The 19,960-nt window shown below is 40.0% G+C and overlaps 1 protein-coding gene across 2 annotated transcripts in view; it reads right to left on the bottom strand.

The window, feature by feature from the left end:
* Positions 1-19,399, bottom strand: part of oscp1b (organic solute carrier partner 1b) — a 37,103-nt gene extending 17,704 nt beyond the window's left edge. Inside the window, exons 1-8 of one of the 2 annotated variants that reach the window (XM_060922182.1) lie at positions 19,150-19,399; positions 11,646-11,684; positions 11,078-11,232; positions 3,636-3,803; positions 3,402-3,482; positions 3,126-3,229; positions 2,481-2,609; positions 1,696-1,765 (exon numbers count right to left, since the gene is read on the bottom strand). In XM_060922182.1, coding sequence (XP_060778165.1) covers positions 1,696-1,765; positions 2,481-2,609; positions 3,126-3,229; positions 3,402-3,482; positions 3,636-3,803; positions 11,078-11,232; positions 11,646-11,684; positions 19,150-19,261 — 858 coding nt within the window. In that variant the 5' untranslated portion in view covers positions 19,262-19,399. The remainder of the gene's footprint in view (positions 1-1,695; positions 1,766-2,480; positions 2,610-3,125; positions 3,230-3,401; positions 3,483-3,635; positions 3,804-11,077; positions 11,233-11,645; positions 11,685-19,149) is intronic. The other variant, XM_060922183.1, reaches the window with a different exon arrangement.
* Positions 19,400-19,960: the final 561 nt, after the last annotated feature.

Genomic DNA, 19,960 nt, shown 5'->3' with positions numbered 1-19,960 from the left:
GTCATCCTAATTCATGTGACTCTGTGCACATATCAGCTTAAGTAGCTACTCCATGAATTTACCATACCAAATTTTATTCAGGATTTTTCGGACATTAAACAAGCTATATATGACTGGGGCCACGTCGAAGGACCATTTTCTGTGACTTGTGATTGATCATGAAGCTTTCTCTCATCCTATACTTCTGTTCTGGAACATGTAGAAGGGAGAATGTACTTGCGCATTTACCCGATCGGCAATTCGTTGCCAACATGCTTGCCGCTCCTTATTGGCAGCCGCTGTGTTAGATTTTGCTCTTAATGTTGTTTTGAACTCCTCGTAGCTTTGCATTATGACAGCGCATTCTTCCTCCGTGAAGTACGGCGACCGTGCCATTGTGAACAGTGGGGATTTGCGCTGATAACCTCTCCTTTAACGTGAACGCGCATTAACCCTGATTAGGTTAACACAGGTTCAACAAATCAACTTCATAACTGGCGTCGTAGTATCGTTTAACCCCAAACAAGATAACCAGGTTTTGTCAACCCCGGTTTAGCGGGGGAACCCTGGGTTACTTCTGGGTAGGTTAACCTCCGTTCGTAGTACAGGGCCCAGGACACTCAAGGTCACCGTACAAAGACAATAATAAAATCAATCAATAAAATGGAAAACAAAATAGTGCAAAACATAATAAAACAGAAATAAAGTGCAACGGTGGGGTCATTCCAGTCCCAGATTAAAAGGGAATATGCTTGTCAGAAAAGGTGGGTTTTGAGGCGAGATTTGAACGAGATGATGGAATCAGAGTGTTGTATGTCCTGTGGCAGGGAGTTCCAGAAGCGGGGGACCGAGCGGCTGAAGGCTCTCGACCCCATGGTGGACAAGCCAGCAGGTGGGAGGTTGAGTTGGATGGAGGAGGAGGACCTGAGAGTACGGTTGGGTATGTTGGTGTGGAGGAGCTCAGTAAGGTACTGGGGGGCGAGGGTGTTGATGGCCTTGAAGGTAAAAAGTAGGATTTTATAGATGATGCGAAATTTGATAAGAAACCAATGGAGTTGCTGCAGAACAGGTGTGATATGACTGAAGGAGGGGGTTCTGGAAATAATTCTGGCAGCAGAGTTTTGAACCAGCTGCAGTTTATGGATGGACTTGTCAGGTAAACCAAAAAGAAGGGAGTTACAATAGTCAAGGTGGGATGTAACCAGGGTGTGGACCAGGATAACGGTACTGTTGGGTGTGAGGGATGGGTGCAGGTGTGGGATATTACATAGATGAAAGTAAGCTGACCGAGTGACATTATTTATGTGGGACTGGAATGATAGAGTGCTATCAAGGATGACACCCAGACTCTTAACCTGGGGGGAGGGGGAAACTGAGGAGTTGTCAAAGGAAATGGAGAAACTGTTTATTTTTAAACAGAAATGTTTAGTTGCAGTTATTGCTGCACAAGGGGGTCACACCAGATACAGAAAGCAAAGGTTCACATACTTTTGCCACTCACAGATATGTAATATTGGATCATTTTCCTCAATAAATAAATGACCAAGTATAATATTTTTGTCTCATTTGTTTAACTGGGCTCTCTTTATCTACTTCTAGGACTTGTGTGAAAATCTGATGTTGTTTTAGGTCATATTTATGCAGAAATATACAAAATTCTAAAGGGTTCACAAACTTTCAAGCACCACTGTATATTCATTCAAAAGACTCCCTTACCTTTGCATGTTGTGAAGAACTTTTGGAGGTTCCAGATAGATGTGTCTCTACAGGGCGACTTGCACTGTACCTGTTAGGGGAAATTTAACATTCAATGTTTTTGATGCATGTCAATTTTCATGCTGACAAATCTGTAGATGTGTAAATGTTTTATGATGCTTTGTACCATAGCTCTGTTGAAAGCCCAATGATTGGTTGATTAATTTCTATAATAGTACGGCTCACAGTTCCAGCTGCAATGTGCTCATCCAAATTTAACCTTGTTTGTATAGTACCAATTTACACAGGAAATTGCATGGTGCATGATCCACATAAATGGAATTAAGCAATATTTGTAATCATTCATATGATAAAGCTTTCTGTGAGAAGATGCTTATTTTGCATTTTTGAAAGGAGTCTCCAGTGTCAGCCTTTTTTTCAACAGTCAGAAGGAAGGTTATTTGTTTCACATACATGAACAATTTTTTTTTTAAATCACTGTTTTTCTTTATTTAATAACAAATTGCAATAAATAGGCAAATTGTTTCGGTATAAGAGGAATATAATACTACCAGACATGCTGTTATTGGAAAATAACCAGGGTGGTAACAGTAACTCTACTTTACATCAGGATGCAACACACCACCCCTATATTTTCCTGCAACAGCATGCCCAGTCATGTTTTAGTGGTTACATAAAACATCAGATTTTTATAGAAGTCTTCAAATATGAGGCTACACTTTGATGGGGAAATCCCAAGTAACCATACAATTCCCTTTTAGGTTGAGCGGTGCAGTGACACTCACATGTTTGTGCCAAGTTTGATAACTCTGTCACCAAACATATCGAAAGAACCCTCAGGGAGAGCAGATGTGTAGTTTCCCCCATCATGGAACTGCAACCTCTTCACCTCCTCACCATTACAGCTAAACATTCTGGAAAGCAGGGAAAAGAAATGCAATAAGTGTTTAATAAGCCCAACAGGAGGGAGGCATCAGAAGGCTTTTTTTTTTTTTTAAACAATAGACCTTTTACAATGTTAGACAGACAATGCTGAATGCTGCATATTTGGATTTCACAGAATGTGTCATTAAAATACATTATTTTTTCATGTTGAATGTGTTTATTTTGCTTCTCTGAGGTATTTTCCCCTCACTATCCTATTAACACTCAAAACCTTTACACCAAGATACCCATGACATCTTACATTTAGAAATTCTAATGAAACTGAGTTCATCTGAATTAGTTCTACCAGTCCTAATGAAACTTAGAAGGGTAATTTACAGCTGACAATGAAAGAGTAATCACACCGAACACATATTTCATGATTATTCTCTAACTGCTGAGTTTCCCCCATAACAGTTTATTTCATTTTTTTTCCCCAAACCTGACACAGTTTATCAACAACTCACTATATAGCAACTACAGGACCATTAAACAAAAAGAGATACCGTATAAGTCCTGGGGAGTGGGTGCCATATGGAACAGGTCCTGATATAGGAAGTACAAAGCGTCCATTTGAGTTTTGCACTTTGTCTTTCAGAAATATGGATACCTATCAAATCAGTCACATAGAATTTAGTTTCTAAACCTTAAACATTACACACTTTATATTTTTTAAGAATGATCTCATGCATGTTAGAATTGATAATTAAAGATTTATGCACACTTAATAATGCACTTAGCTTGTCCATGTATTCCATATGTAAATTAGAATGTTGACTTACTCTTATATGCATATCCTGAAAGAAAATGAGCAATGTTTGCCTAATTAGTTGAAATTCCCCACAAGATAAAGGAGTATATATCTGAAAGGTAGAGACAAAGGACAAATACATTAAATATTTTACTTTCCAACCCTGATCACTATATTATAAGAGACAGGTATATAAAATACAGCATTTGCCCATAAAATAAGAGTAATATAGCAAATATTCATTGATGCAAGAGAGCTGACCTACCTCAATGATTTGCCTGTATGTTTCATCCACTTGGGTAAGAATGCTGGGGGTATCCCGCACAAATTCCTTTATTGCATCCATGTGGTTGAAGGTCACAAGCATAATATCTTTAGGGCGAGGGCATAAAAGGACTTGATATTTAAATGCCATGGTCATCAAGTCATAAAGCTGGACAAGGGAAAAGCCCAAAGCAAATACATTCACAGAACAACTCTTAATAGTGACTTTTCATAGATATAAGCACACACTAGAGGGAGCCATTTGGCATGATTAGTAGAGTGTTTACAATAAATATTAATAGCAAAATATAAGCTCTTGCAAAAGTTTAAGAAATCTTCCAGTAATAGTTAATCCTTGGGCCACATTGAGAACATACTATAATAAACAGTATTATTTAGTTACAGTACAACAGAATCTCAACATCCACATCCATCCAGCCATTATCCATAACCGCTTATCCTGTGCAGGGTTGCAAGCAAGCTGGAGCCTATCCCAGCTGACTATGGGCGAGAGGTGGGGTACACCCTGGACAAGTGGCTGACATATGGAGACAAACAACCATTCACACGCACACCTACGGTCAATTTCGAGCCACCAATTAGCCTAACCTGCATGTCTCTGGACTGTGGGGGAAACTGGAGCACCTGCATGCAGACACGGAGAACAAGCAAACTCCACACAGAAAGGCCCCCATCAGCCACTGGGCTCGAATCCAGAACCTTCTTGCTGTGAGGTGACCATGCTAACCATTACACCACCATGCCGCCCCTCAACACTCACATTTTAAATCTAAAATCATCATGCCCACACAGCTGTCCCTCATCTAAGAAAGTAAGTTTGATAAAGTGCTTTAATGTGTAGCCAATCATAAATATGGGGGCAATATAACAGGCACACATTCTAATATTTGAACGTGTGAATAATGTAACTATATTCCTCCTCAATAGACAAGACTATCATCAGCTTGAGAACAAAGACACTAGAAATAAATAATGCAATGCAATATTATGCAATAATGCAAATAAATAATGCAAATAATACAAGGCAACATGACAATGTAATATGCATTCTGTGATGAATTATATACAGTTAGGTCCATAAATATTTGGACAGAGGCAACATTTTTCTAATTTTGGTTCTGTACATCACCACAATGAATTGTGAACAAAACAATTAAGATGCAGTTGAAGTTCAGACTTTCAGCTTTAATTCAGTGGGTTGAACAAAATGATTGCATAAAAATGTGAGGAACTAAAGCATTTTTTAAACACAATCCCTTCATTTCAGGGGCTCAAAAGTAATTGGACAAATTAAATAATTGTAAATAAAATGTTCATTTCTAATACGTGGTTGAAAACCCTTTGTTGGCAATGACTGCCTGAAGTCTTGAACTCATGGACATCACCAGACGCTGTGTTTCCTCCTTTTTAATGCTCTGCCAGGCCTTTACTGCAACGGTTTTCAGTTGCTGTTTGTTTAGTCTTTAACAAGTGAAATGCATGCTCAATTGGGTTGAGATCAGGTGATTGACTTGACCATTCAAGGATATTCCACTACTTTGCTTTAATAAACTCCTGGGTTGCTTTGGCTTTATGTTTTGGGTCATTGTCCATCTGTATTATGAAACGCCGACCAATCAGTTTGGCTGGATTTGAGCACACAGTATGTCTCTGAATACCTCAGAATTCATCCGGCTGCTTCTGTCCTGTGTCACATCATCAATAAACACTAGTGACCCAGTGCCACTGGCAGCCATGCATGCCCAAGCCATCACACTGCTTCCGCCGTGTTTTACAGATGATGTGGTACAGTATGCTTTGGATCATGAGCTGTACCATGCCTTCGCCATACTTTTTTCTTTCCATCATTCTGGTAGAGGTTGATCTTGGTTTCATCTGTCCAAAGAATGTTCTTCCAGAACTGTGCTGGCTTTTGTAGATGTTTTTTAGCAAAGTCCAATCTAGCCTTTTTATTCTTGAGGCTTATGAGTGGCTTGCACCGTGCAGTGAACCCTCTGTATTTACTTTCATGCAGTCTTCTCTTTATGGTAGATTTGGATATTGATACGCCTACCTCCTGGAGAGTGTTGTTCACTTGGTTGGCTGTTGTGAAGGGGTTTCTCTTCACCATGGAAATTATTCTGCGATCATCCACTACTTTTGTCTTCTGTGAGTGTCCAGGTCTTTTTGCATTGATGAGTTCACCAGTGCTTTCTTTCTTTCTTTTTCTTTTTTTCTTTCTTTCTTTCTTTCTTTCTTTCCAGGATGTACCAAACTGTAGATTTTGTCACTCCTAATATTGTAGCAATTTCTCGGATGGGTTTTTTCTGTTTTCGCAGCTTAAGGATGGCTTGTTTCACCTGCATGGAGAGCTCCTTTGACCGCATGTTTTCTTCACAGCAAAATCTTCCAAATGCAAGCACCACACCTCAAATCAACTCCAGGCCTTTAATCTGCTTAATTGAGAATGACATAACGAAGGAATTTCCCACACCTGCCCATGAAATAGCCTTTGAATCAATTGTCCAATTACTTTTGGTCCCTTTAAAAACAGGGTGGCACATGTTAAGGAGCTGAAACTCCTAAACCCTTCATCCAATTTTAATGTGGATACCCTCAAATGAAAGCTGAAAGTCTGGACTTTATGTCCATGTCCATTATATAACTATAACTTGAATATGTTTCAGTAAACAGGTAAAAAAAACAAAATTTGTGTCAGTGTCCAAATATATATGGACCTAACTGTAATAGTATACTTTTCTGAGATATTGCCAACATTATGGGCCAAGCACTGAAGGTGCAAGGCACCCAATGTAATTGGTAGAATTTTTCACTGTACTTTCTGCCATGGCAGTCTATAGAACTCCATGGTGGGTTTTGATGAAATTTGGTACATTGATACAGGACAGTCTAAAGTATCCTGGTGTTAAATTTGGGGTCAATCCATCCATCCCTGTTTATAACTTTTGAACATTTTGTCCGAGGGTTGTGATCTTTTCTCCTCTGAATCCTTGGGTCATCTAGATTTGAATACACCCATTGGCAATAAAGTCCAACATATAGGATTTTCTGCCATTCTAAATTTAAAATAAATAAAAAACAAAACACCTTTAGGAACTAGTCCTAGACCACTGACCTTATCACCATTGAATTTGGTATGTATCATCTACAGAGGGTTCTGACCAAAATTGTTCAAAAAATTTAGCTAGAGCAAACAATACGGTCACTATCATCCAATGAAATCCAATGGCGAAGCCACCAAACAGGAAGTGAGCCTACATCTCATCCATACTTACTTTTATGAATCTATCCCAAACTTAGTGAACTGACTCAAGACCCTGCACAAAAGGAGCCCAGAACAATTCGTCCCATGTTACCACTCAGTGGTGCTATAATAATAATAATAATAATAATAATAATAATAATAATAATAGTTTTTGTCATTACTCTTCATATCTTTGGCTCAAAATCATGATTGTTATTTGAAGTCATCAGTTTTTAGATTCTGAGGTCTGGACATGTTGCGATTTCCTGTTCTATGATCATATTCGATGGCAAAGCCAGCAAACAGGATGTGAAGCTATTTCTCAGTAATGCTTTTACATAGCTACACCAAACATGGTGAGATGACTCAGGAACCTGTGCTGAGTCCAGAAACAATTACCCCACTTGACCACTTTGGGCCAGTATAAGAAGGAAAAATGTTCTCTTCATGTCTTTGGTCTAAAAACCTGATTGTTTTTTTCATGTCAGGCCTTTTGAGATCCTGACGTAAGAATATTTTGCAATTTCCTGTTCTGAGATCACATTTGACGGTAAATCTGCCAAAGGGGAAATGAGCTTGTGTGTTGACCAATCTTTGGTCAATTGATATGAAACTTGCTGAGTGCGTACAGACATGCCTTTGAGAAAATGATAACGTTTCCATAGCAAACATGCCTTGCTGGGGTTATTGGCCCCCTTATCGCTGCTTGCAGCTATTTTTTATTATAATTATAAACTCTGTGTGGAAGTAGCTAATAGGATATTAAAGACTTGTACTGAATCTTTCAATACTAACTTCATTTAGTCAACGATTCATCTTTAGTAACCACTTTATCCTGGTCAAGTTTGCGGTAGATCTGGCGCCAATCCCTGGAGCAGTGGGTTCAAGGCAAGAATACACCCTGAATGGGACACTAGTCCATCGCAAGGCACCATGCACACACATTTACACACTCAATCACACCTAGGGGCAATTTAGTGTAGCCAATAGCTCTACTAGGATGTTTTTAGAAAGCAGGAGGAAGCTGGAGAGCCCTGAGGAAACCCACATGGACATGGTGAGAACATGCATTGCAACTCCACAAGGACAGTAGCCCAAGCTCAACCTGACTAATAAAAGGACCAAGAACTCTAGTTAGTAGGTGTGCAACCCCTTATTCCCAGAACAGTCCAAGAGCTAAATAAATAACTAGGGTTACTGGAGTTCATATGGCTAAAGACATGAGGCTGTTTTCTGTTGTGGAGTACGAAGGTTTTCAGTTACTAGGAAACACACTAGCTCCTCAATACAACCTTCCATCATGGCCACAATTTAGCTGGACTGTGCTACCAGCTACGTACAGAGAAGCTAAACAAAATGTCATGCAAACTCTCCAACAGACAGTGGGCATTTTAATCGTTACAGATGGCTGGACCTCTAGGGTTATACAGAGTTAGTCAAAATTATGTTAACACTTAAATGGTAGAAACCATTTATTCACAAAACATGCATCATATGTGCAAGATGATTTACAGGACGGTCTCAACCTGTTCGCCATCGTGTTCAACACACAAAAACCAGCAAGCAACAATACCATTTAATCTGTCACCCATGGCGTACGTCTATCTGCAGGAGAAAAATAATCCATTAGTGTTAACATAATTTTGACTAACCCTGTATTACAGTCACAGCACACATGATCACTAGTGATTGGGATATGAGGAGTTTCATCCTTCAAACTCATCCTCTTTTTGAATCACATACTGTGATCAATATAGCTGAAGTGTTAAAATTGTATGTATCAGAAGATACATTTCATTTTTTATGAAAAGGCCTTTATTATTAGCTTTTTCATTTTTAATAAAAGGAATACTTTTATAGGCTACTATATTTTACTCCAACCTTTACAAATATTTGTAAATAATTATTGTTGGTCATTAAGAAAATGAAATAAAAGTTGTTGGTTTTTTAATTTAACAAAATGAATATTTAAGTTTATAAAGAATAGGAAAATAAATGTTAATTTTACTACAAAAAAGTTTCTTCATTAATTTTTTTTTGTTTCAAAAATATCATGGGGAAAATCAAATCATAACCCCAATATCGTGAATCGAACCAAATCGTGAACTGAGTGAATTGTTATGTGCCTACAGTTTTTCTGGCATTTTTTTTTTTATCAAACCTGTATATCGGTGACACATATTGTGTATCATATAACACTTCAAGTATCCTGATGTGATATTTTTGTCATATTGCCTGCCCCTACCCAGGGCGGCATGGTGGTGTAGTGGTTAGCACTGTCGCCTCACAGCAAGAAGGTTCTGGGTTTGAGCCCAGTGGCTGACGGGGGCCTTTCTGTGTGGAGTTTGCATGTTTTCCCCATGTCTGCGTGGGTTTCCTCCGGGTGTTCCAGTTTCCCCCCCACAGTCCAGAGACATGTGGTTAACATGGGGTTAGGCCTTGAGCAAGGTACCTAACCCCCAACTGCTCCCCAGCAATAGCTGCCCACTGATCTGGGTGTGTGTGTGCTCATTGCTCACTTGTGTGTGCATGTGTGTGTGTTCACTGCTTCAGATGGGTTAAATGCAGAGGAGGAATTTCACTGTGCTGTCTATGCTTGAGTGTATGCGTGATAAATAAAGGCTTCTTGTTTTCTTGGCATACAATATATGACCAAAGGTTTGTGGTCTTTAAGGAACTCGATTTGTGCACAGGGGCAGTGTCATGCTGGAACATGTTTGGACTATGGGTCTTTGTTTCAGTGAAGGAAAATTGTAAGGCAACAGCATACAAAGACATTATACAATTGTGAGTTCCCAACATTGTGGCAACAGTTTGGGGAAAGAACATATGGGTGTGAGGGTCAGGCGTCCACAAACCTTTGTTGCCAGTGACCAAACTGTCATTCCCTGACATAAATGACATAAGTTCTGATGTGACTCAGCTGGAATATGTGGAATGAGAACAAGACTTGAAGCTACATTACCACAATTAACACTAGGTCATGCATCAGTAATTTTATTTGTTCCATTATCATTTACCATCGTTTATCATTGTTGGTTATTCAAGATATGAAATCTACAATTCCAGATGTTATGTATATCTACACAATTCAGGGCTCGAAATTTGCGGTGGTCCGGTCGCCCGAGGCGACTTAATTTGTCATTTGGCGGGTAATTCCTGTCACTAGCCAGCCTGGCTGGCTAGTTGAAAATAAAAAACATATATGAAACGAAGATTCAGACTAGGGCTGTGCGATATATCGAATATACTCGATATATCTCCGAAAATTTTGTGTGAGATACATAAAATTATTAAATCGTAACTATCGAGTATTTTATGGTCATCTGCCGACTTGCGTTTGTTTCGTGTTTGTTGCGTTTGTTTAAAACCTTTTCCGGTGGTTTTCTCCCTGTCTCTCAGGCAGTAACGTGAGAGGCTGCCTAAGGGTAAAAAAAAACAATAACGTCACACACTCGTCAACCAATCCCGGGCGACATCTCGGTGCTGAAAGGAACTTACGGGAAGATTTCCTAGTTTCGGTTTACAGCGCTGACTCAGTTCGTGCAATCGCTGGTGTTGCATAGGCTACTGTGCAAGCTCTCTCAATTTCAGCGACAAATTAAAAATGGAAGTGGATGAATTGGTTCCTAAAAGAACTAGTAAGGGGTCAGTCATCTGGCATTTTTTTGGATATCGCGAGGAGGACGTGGAACAGCAAATGCCAATTTGTAAAGTGTGCAAAAAAAAACAGTATCAAACTATTCGGGTCTTGAAATAAATGCACATTAGTCATGAACAATGGTAACTACTCTCTTTTGCGTTATTTTTGACAGAAGTAAAATTAATACATGAACAAATTTTGGCGAGTTGGTTTTCTGTTTGGCGAGTTACTTTGGAAGGTAACTAGTCCGGCTGGCTGGTGAAAAAATATATGAATTTCGAGCCCTGCAATTTATATAACGTTACAAGAGCTAATGTACCTATGTATGATCAGACAACACTTATGCAGGTACCCCGACACACTAACAATTACTGTGTTATTATTAATGTACACACTACTTATATTGTGCTTAACTTTTTACTTTTTCATTGTATGCTGCACTGTGTTCCTGAGGGCATGCACATCTCACCCCGCTTTGTGTACAAACTTGGGATGACTTAGAAGGACAACAAGCTTGACTTGAACATGTTGTTACCTTGTCCATACTGGCTTGGTTAAGTCTCATAATAGAGGCATGGGCAAGTCGATCAAAAACCGTCCTCAACGCCTTCTTGGAGTACAGCTCTTGTGGCTTGAACAGCTCCTCTAAGAATTTCTTGTTGAACATCGTGGTGATGATGTCATTCATCACTGTCACAAAATACAACAGAGACATAAAAGAAATAGAAATAAGTGAAATATTACACGAGAATGCATTCCCGGTAATGGGGCTGGAACCCAAGCAAGCAGCATGCTATCTACAAGCTAAATAGCTGAACTAGTACATGCTAAGGTGCATTCTTTCACAGATATCTGTATAAAATTTCTCTAAAATTTTCCAATGCAACATTACTAGGTTATTACATTGTAAAATAAAGAACTGTCTTGGATCTTTTGCCATCACTCACTGTAGCAAGCTGACACACATTATATCTGTTCTCATACAACTGATGACAAATAATTTACCATGATATAAAAAAGACCCCAGCTCTACTCAGCATGATGTTTTGTTTCCTGCAGATGCTACTTTGGTATTAGCAAAGCAAGTGGGGGAACAACAATACCTCTTTTTCTGTCCTCCTCTATCCATCCTGTTACAGTGGCTATAAAGAGTGCAAAAGGACAGGTTGAACACTTTGTGAAAGCTACCGCTGGCTACACAGTCACCATAGTGACACCACTCACACATTTTGCCACTTCATGTCTGCATTTTCATCCAGGCTACTTCACATTTCAAATGTATTACAGTTAAAGAAACACTAGTTTCAATTGTAAAATATGTATTCTTGGAACTGTTATAATTGTAATTAGGTATGCTCCAAAACTAACTAGCAAACCAAACAATGCAGTATTGTTTTCATATTCTTTGGTCATTTGGGCAGAGTTCTTTCAAAAGACAGACTGCATTTATTGATTAAATCTAGTGTTATTTTAACTTTAAGGGTTCTGCATTCTGTAGCTCAGTGGTTAAAGATATGGTAGGTAATTTTGGAGAAACCAGCAAGTATGGTAAATTTTGAAAAGTATCCATCCAAACTCACTCCTACAGAAACACATGAACGTGCACCACCCGATTATTACATACCAGCCAGATCCCCATGCTCCGCTACTACTGGTCGCCTGGCCCCTCTTCCTCTCCGCTCCTGCCCAGCCTGCTCAAGACTGCGGTCTGTCCTGGCTCCCCATTGGTGGAATGACCTTCCCACCAAGGTCAGTACTGCCGACTTCCTGACCACCTTCAAGTGCAGACTGAAGATTCACCTCTTCAGGCTGCACCTCTCCCCTGCTTCCCTGCCCACTGTGTAACTCCATATCAACCTTGACCAACCCAGGCTGTGTACTGCCTGCGGTTAGCCATTGGAGTTTTATTTTTCTCTATTTAGTTGTACTTTGTCAGCTCATTTGTATCGCTGAATTGCTTTCCTTGGTTATTTGAGTATTGATACTTCAACAGGATATTACACTAATGCCGCTTTTCCACTACAAACGCGGCTGAGTCGGGCTGAGCCGTGCCGTGCTGAGTTGGGCTGAGTCGAGCTGAGTGGGGCTGTTGGAGTTGCATTTCGACTACAACCGCGCTGAACCGTGCTGGCTGGAAGTGGGTGGACACATTGGGTGGAGTTAGCGAAAGTGGGTGGACATCACATGATGTCGTTAAGCAGCGCAAACAGTGACAGCAGTGAGCTTTTAAGCGGTAGTCTCACGACCCGGATAGTAAACAATAAACATGGAGGACATGGAGTCGTTAGTGTTGCTGGTCTTGGTGCTGTGGCTTGTTGTCACCGACAACGCCAACAGATACTGGCAAGAGCGTATAGATGAGGCGAGGCGCATAAGGCTTCAGAAATTCTCGTAATTCGTAATTCTTCTTCTTCCGGGTTTACGGTGTTTACAGATCCCAGCATGCTCGCGGGGCGTGTGTGGGCGTGTGAGGACACTCCTCCTCACCAATCAGTGCACAGGGGAGTGTCTGCTCACGCCCCTAGCCCCACTCGGCTCACTTTGGCTCGCTTCAGCCCCACTCCAAAACCGTGCGAGTTTTGGGTGCTAAGCAGGGCTGAAGCGAGCCGAGTCGTGCTGTTCTTTGGTAGTCAAAACGCGAGCCGAGTCGGGCGGAAGTGAGCTGAAGCGAGCTGAAGTGAGCTGAAAAAGGGTAGTGGAAAAGGGCCATAAGTGTTATTCTGTTACTTGTGTAGTTGGCACTAGAACTTTCTTGTCTAGAAGTTCAGCATATCTTGTACCTGACATTTGCACTACTTGTACATCGCTCTGGATAAGAGCATCTGCTGTAATGTAAAGTAATGTAATATTGTTGAAGGATGTGTACACAAGAGTGTATGTGTGTGTGGGGGGGGGGAAGCATAGCTTATTGTTGTCATATCCAACTACTTCTTGTCTCATTCACATGCAAGAAAACACCTAACAATATCATAACAAACGTGAACAATGAAAATAGCTACTGTTAGTACTCACAGCTGTTGACTAGCCTGCTAGGTTTGGTAATATGTCTGCAATATGTCTGCCTAGCCTTGTAGAAGGCTTTGGCCACGTACAATGAGTTCACGGGCAGAATATGCACAGAGCAAGGTAGGTAGGTCATCCAATCATTTCATTCGGACTGAATGAAATGACTGAACGGGCATTATAATAACCTGTGATTGCCACAGATGACTTTTTGTTATTGTCAGAACATTTGATTTATTCACTGCTGTTGGGGTGTAAAGAGAATTTCAAGAAATATAACAAAAATGCTTTTAAAATAAAATTTCCTACCCGAGCTTTAAAGCCACATTCCCCCAATTTTTTTTGTTTTTGTGTGTGTGTGTGTGGTTAGCACTGTCGCCTCACAGCAAGAAGGTCCGGGTTCGAGCCCCGTGGCCGGCGAGGGCCTTTCTGTGTGGAGTTTGCATGTTCTCCCCGTGTCCGCGTGGGTTTCCTCCGGCTGCTCCGGTTTCCCCCACAGTCCAAAGACATGCAGGTTAGGTTAAATGGTGACTCTAAATTGACCGTAGGTGTGAATGTGAGTGTGAATGGTTGTCTGTGTCTATGTGTCAGCCCTGTGATGACCTGGCGACTTGTCCAGAGTGTACCCCGCCTTTCGCCCATAAGCTGGGATAGGCTCCAGCTTGCCTGCGACCCTGTAGAACAGGATAAAGCGGCTAGAGATAATGAGATGATATATATATATATATATATATATATATATATATATATATATATATATATATATATATATATATATACACACACACACACCCTATATAGAGTGGTGGCTACAATTATCGACAGTCCATAATTAATCGACACCTTTTCAGATTTACCAATAATTTAAAAAAAAAATTTTTACAAAGGTGAGTTTCAGTTACAACAGTTATTATTGGTTAATCAACCTGAAGACCCCCCTCACCCTTTGACCTTGTCGTCTGATGACACAGCTTGGTACCAGAGATGGAATATTTTTTTTAGCACAATCAGCAATATGAGGAAAAACCAGACGTTATCATTGCAGGTAAGCATGGTGGAAAGATTATGGACATGTTTTTACTTATTGGTGAATTTGATATTTCATGATCTCCTTGTCGAAACCTACTTTGCTTCTTACTCGTTCATTTGACAGTCGCCATTTTGTATCTAAACGCACGTTTGAGAAGTCACGTGAGGTGTCGATAATAGTGATCACTTTCACCGGTGTCCACCGTTATCGACACCCTGTGGGATTAAGTGACATTTACAACTGTTATGGATCGAGCTCTGTGTAACATTGTTGAAGTAGGTGAAGTACTTTAAAAAATAAAAGTGCTGTGATTTAAGATATTTTTTTCTGATTCAGAACAGAATGGAATGTTTAGAGTATTTGGAATCCGATTGCAATAAAGAGAATTAGACCAGAATTTAATTCCTAGCATATAAAAAATTACATGCTTGAAATATTCAGATTTTTCTATTCCATTCAGATTTTTTCAGTTTGTTATACAGTGGTGCTTGAAAGTTTGTGAACCCTTTAGAATTTTCTATATTTCTGCATAAATATGACCTAAAACATCATCAGATTTTCACACAAGTCCTAAAAGTAGATAAAGAGAACCCAGTTAAACAAATGAGACAAAAATATTATACTTGGTCATTTATTTATTGAGGGAAATGATCCAATATTACAGATCTGTGAGTAGCAAAAGTATGTGAACCTCTAGGATTAGCAGTTAATTTGAAGGTGAAATTAGAGTCAGGCATTTTCAATCAATGGGATGACAATCAGGTGCGAGTGGGCACCCTGTTTTATTTAAAGAACAGGGATCTATCAAAGTCTGATCTTCACAACAGGGCTCTACATTAACTTTTGAAACCATTTGTCCTGTCGAGCAAATTTAAAGAAAATTTACTTGTCCGAATGTGAAGTTGACTTGTCTGAAGAAATATTTTGAGAAAAAAAAAACAAGAAACCCCCCCCACAAATAAACTATTTGTAACCCAACAATCTTTATTGCATTTGTTTCTGAATTCACAACATATGCATAATATCTATGAATCAAAAGTAATCAATACTTGATATACTGAGGCAAAAGTTCAAAAATATAGTAAAACAGACTGACTGATACCATAATTCACCAATTATGCTGAAGTTCAGAAGCAATAATTATATTCCAATAGAGTATAAATTATTAATATAAAATTTTAAGAACAAAATAACTATACTATGAGATCCAGAAACACTAACCATTTTATATATTATATAAACACACACACACACACACACACACAGATCAGTACTCTGCAGTTCAGTAACAAATATCACAAAAAGTAAACATTATCATAAAATTTATGACTTGAGATATCACTAGTTTGGACAAGAGAAACAAATAACAATGCTAAATTATATATATTTTCATTTTTAAATTATTAACTTTGAATATATATCCTCCACTGATTAACTGTTGTTGTCCAATTATTCAGTGTGGCTCCTGTATGGTATTTAATGGTCAAAAAAAGATAATTAATCATTTCAAATAATCCATAATTATATCTAAATTATAGAGCCCTATGTTTCAAATTCCTAAACTCCCATTACTAATTAGTTAATTAATACAGCCGGTAACCTAATTAGTAGCCATTTGACAGCTTGGTATTTCATAGATAACTTTCCCCACTCCTACCTCACTCCTTGTCAATCCACACGCATGCAGGCGCACATTCCAAGCCCAGCACACCCTGCCACACACGCTTGGCTATATAATGAACATCATCAACAACAATTCAAAGATTTGGAAATTACCACATACTCAATGTAAATATACAGTTGAATAATGATCCAGCCAACAGAAACGTCCACAAATCCACGTGTATGACACGATTAAAACCAATCATAAATGGCCGTTTACTTTTCAGCTCAAATACACGAAGCGGTATTGGCCGGTTTCACAAGTGGAATATTGCGCATATCGCTCTTTCCGAATAGAAACATCCGGCGATTCATCAAAACAATATGTTGAGTGAGATGCTTCGGAAATCATGTGAATAAACTGATAAATTTTATATGTAACCCGAGTATCGACGCATTTTGGCACTTGTCCGATCGGACAAGTAACTGAGACGATGAACTTGTCAAACATAAAGTAGCACTTGTCCCGGACAAGCGTTAATGTCGAGCCCTGCACAACACTTGTTTGTGGAAGTGTATCATGTCAGGAACAAAGGAGATTTCTGAGGACCTCAGATAAAGCGTTGTTGATGCTCATCAGCCTGGAAAAGGTTACAAAACCATCTCTAAAGAGTTTGGACTCCACCAATCCACAGTCAGAGAGATTGTGTACAAATGGAGGAAATCAAGACCATTGTTACCCTCCCCAGGAGTGGTCGACCAACAAAGAGCACTCCAAGAGCAAGGCGTGTAATAGTCGGCGAGGTCACAAATGAACCCAGGGTAACTTCTAAGCAACTGAAGGCCTCCCTCACATTAACATTAGCCAATGTTCATGAGTCCACCATCAGGAGAACACTGAACAACAATGGTGTGCATGGCAGGGTTGCAAGGAGAAAGCCACTGCTCTCCAAAAAGAACATTGCTGCTCATCTGCAGTTTGCTAAAGATCACATGGACAAGCCAGAAGGCTATTGGAAAAATGTTTTGTGGATAGATGAGACCAAAACAGAACTTTGGTTTAAATGAGAAGCGTTACGTTTGGAGAAAGGAAAACACTGCATTCCAGCATAAGAACCTTATCCCATCTGTGAAACATACTGGTGGTAGTATCATGGTTTGGGCCTGTTTTGCTGCATCTGGGCCAGGATTGCTTGCCGTCATTGATGGAACAATGAATTCTGAATTACACCAGCAAATTCTAAAGGAAAATGTCAGGACATCTGTCCATGAACTGAATCTCAAGAGAAGGTGGGTCATGCAGCAAGACAACGACCCTAAGCACACAAGTCTTTCTACCAAAGAATGGTTAAAGAAGAATATAAAGTTAATGTTTTGGAATGGCCAAGTCAAAGCCCTGACCTTAATCCAGTCAAAATGTTGTGGAAGGACCTGAAGCGAGCAGTTCATGTGAGGAAACCCACCAACATCCCAGAGTTGAAGCTGTTCTGTACAGAGGAACAGGCTAAAATTCCTCCAAGCCGGTGTGCAGGACTGATCAACAGTTACCGCAAACGTTTAGTTGCAGTTATTGCTGCACAAGGGGGTCACACCAGATACTGAAAGCAAAGGTTCACATACTTTTGCCACTCACAGATATGCAATATTGGATCATTTTCCTCAGTAAATAAATGACCAAGTATAATATTTGTGTCTCATTTGTTTAACTGGGTTCTCTTTATCTACTTTTCGGACTTGTGTGAAAATCTGATGATGTTTTAGGTCATATTTATGCAGAAATATAAAAAATTCTAAAGGGTTCACAAATTGTAAATATCTCCCACATATTACAATATCAGTAGACATTTAACATTTTGGTTCAAGGAATGACATTTGACCTGGATTTTCATGTGGATACAGTGTCAATTGCCTGTTGACATTTATTGATAAACGACAAAACTAGAAATTAGTACAAACAACAACGAATGATTAACAAAATGTGACTACGAAAATACTTGGAAATTGGGTAGAAAGTGGAACAAAAAGATTTTCCAACAGGTTAAACATCACCTCATTTGTTTACAAACATGAGAATGACTTCCTCATCTAAGCACCAACATCTCATCTCATCTCATTATCTGTAGCCACTTTATCTTGTTCTACAGGGTCGCAAGCAAGCTGGAGCCTATCCCAGCTGACTACGGGCGAAAGGCGGGGTACACCCTGGACAAGTCGCCAGGTCATCACAGGGCCGACACATAGACACAGACAACCATTCACACTCACATTCACACCTACGGTCAATTTAGAGCCACCAGTTAACCTAACCTGCATGTCTTTGGACTGTGGGGGAAACCGGAGCACCCGGAGGAAACCCACGCGGACACGGGGAGAACATGCAAACTCCGCACAGAAAGGCCCTCGCCGGCCACGGGGCTCGAACCCAGGACCTTCTTGCTGTGAGGCGACAGCGCTAAAGCACCAACATATTTATATAAAATATATTTTGTACTAAATACTAGTCTATGTGAAACATTTTAAATAAAAACTATGTTTTGTTGACTTAATACCACATACCGATTTTTTTTTATAAATAATCAAATGTCGATAATTGTGGAACGGTGTCACGTGATCTGATACACTGTTGAGTAATCAGGAATTTTTTTGTTTTGTTTTTCTCCAGTGGAAGTTTGAATAATTATTCATGCACAATTTATGTCTTGAAAGTCTTTTATACTTTTGCAATGGCCAAAAGATGGTTAAAGTGTCGATAACTGTCGCTGCTCTAGTAAAAACAATGGAGAGGAAGTGATATATAATAACAATACATCATTAAGCAGGCTACTAGATCAAAGGAATAAACTGATATTAAAAACAAGGGGCCAAGGACAATCACGTACACCAAACAGGACGAGTAAACACAAACAAAGACACGCCTTCTGATGTTATTGCTATTTAAACACACACTGAGATTCGCAGCTAGATACCGTTACCTTTCTTAGCTTTATCGGTTGGGATATTCTGAGCTCGCAGGCGCTGGTCCAAGATGTACAGCATTTCCCCTCCGAGATTAATAAACACAAGCGGCAGCGTTCGCGTCGACATCTTCCAGTGTTTCCTACAAACAGAGGCGCTTAGAAAGATCCCAAACTGGCCAGTAAAAAATGCAACGTTTCACGATTTGTCGGTAATAAATAAAGCGCAGGGAGGATGAGCGAGCGTCTGTGAGCGACCACTCGGTTGCCAGGTCACGACAAACAACAGCCAATCAGAAGTCGCCTTACTGAAGTGGGCGGTGCTGAAACGCTACGCATGGAACACCGTTAACCCAGAAAACATGATACATGCTGAAGAACAAGCCGAATCCTGAATAACTTTGTAAGATCGTGCACTACATATGGTGAAGTACAATCAGGCTTTTGGTTCTCTGTACACGAAGTAGTGCACTTGCTGTAAGGGATTGAACACTGATTGGTTTCAAAATGGCGCCGGAGAGAGTTAGTCAGGGAGCATATGTAACCGACTTTGCAAAATGTGCCGAGTCTGGTTTTTCAGTATTAACCCTTTATTTACATCCCAAACAAATTATTTTGGGCGGCACGGTGGTGTAGTGGTTAGCGCTGTCGCCTCACAGCAAGAAGGTCCGGGTTCGAGCCCCGGGGCCGGCGAGGGCCTTTCTGTGCGGAGTTTGCATGTTCTCCCCGTGTCCGCGTGGGTTTCCTCTGGGTGCTCCGGTTTCCCCCACAGTCCAAAGACATGCAGGTTAGGTTAACTGGTGACTCTAAATTGACCGTAGGTGTGAAT

The sequence above is a fragment of the Neoarius graeffei genome, chromosome 5, assembly GCF_027579695.1.
Source record: "Neoarius graeffei isolate fNeoGra1 chromosome 5, fNeoGra1.pri, whole genome shotgun sequence".
NCBI classification, from domain to species: Eukaryota; Metazoa; Chordata; class Actinopteri; order Siluriformes; family Ariidae; genus Neoarius; species Neoarius graeffei.
The sequence above is the reverse complement of the archived record's forward strand: the minus strand, read 5'-3'. Positions and strand labels throughout refer to the sequence as shown.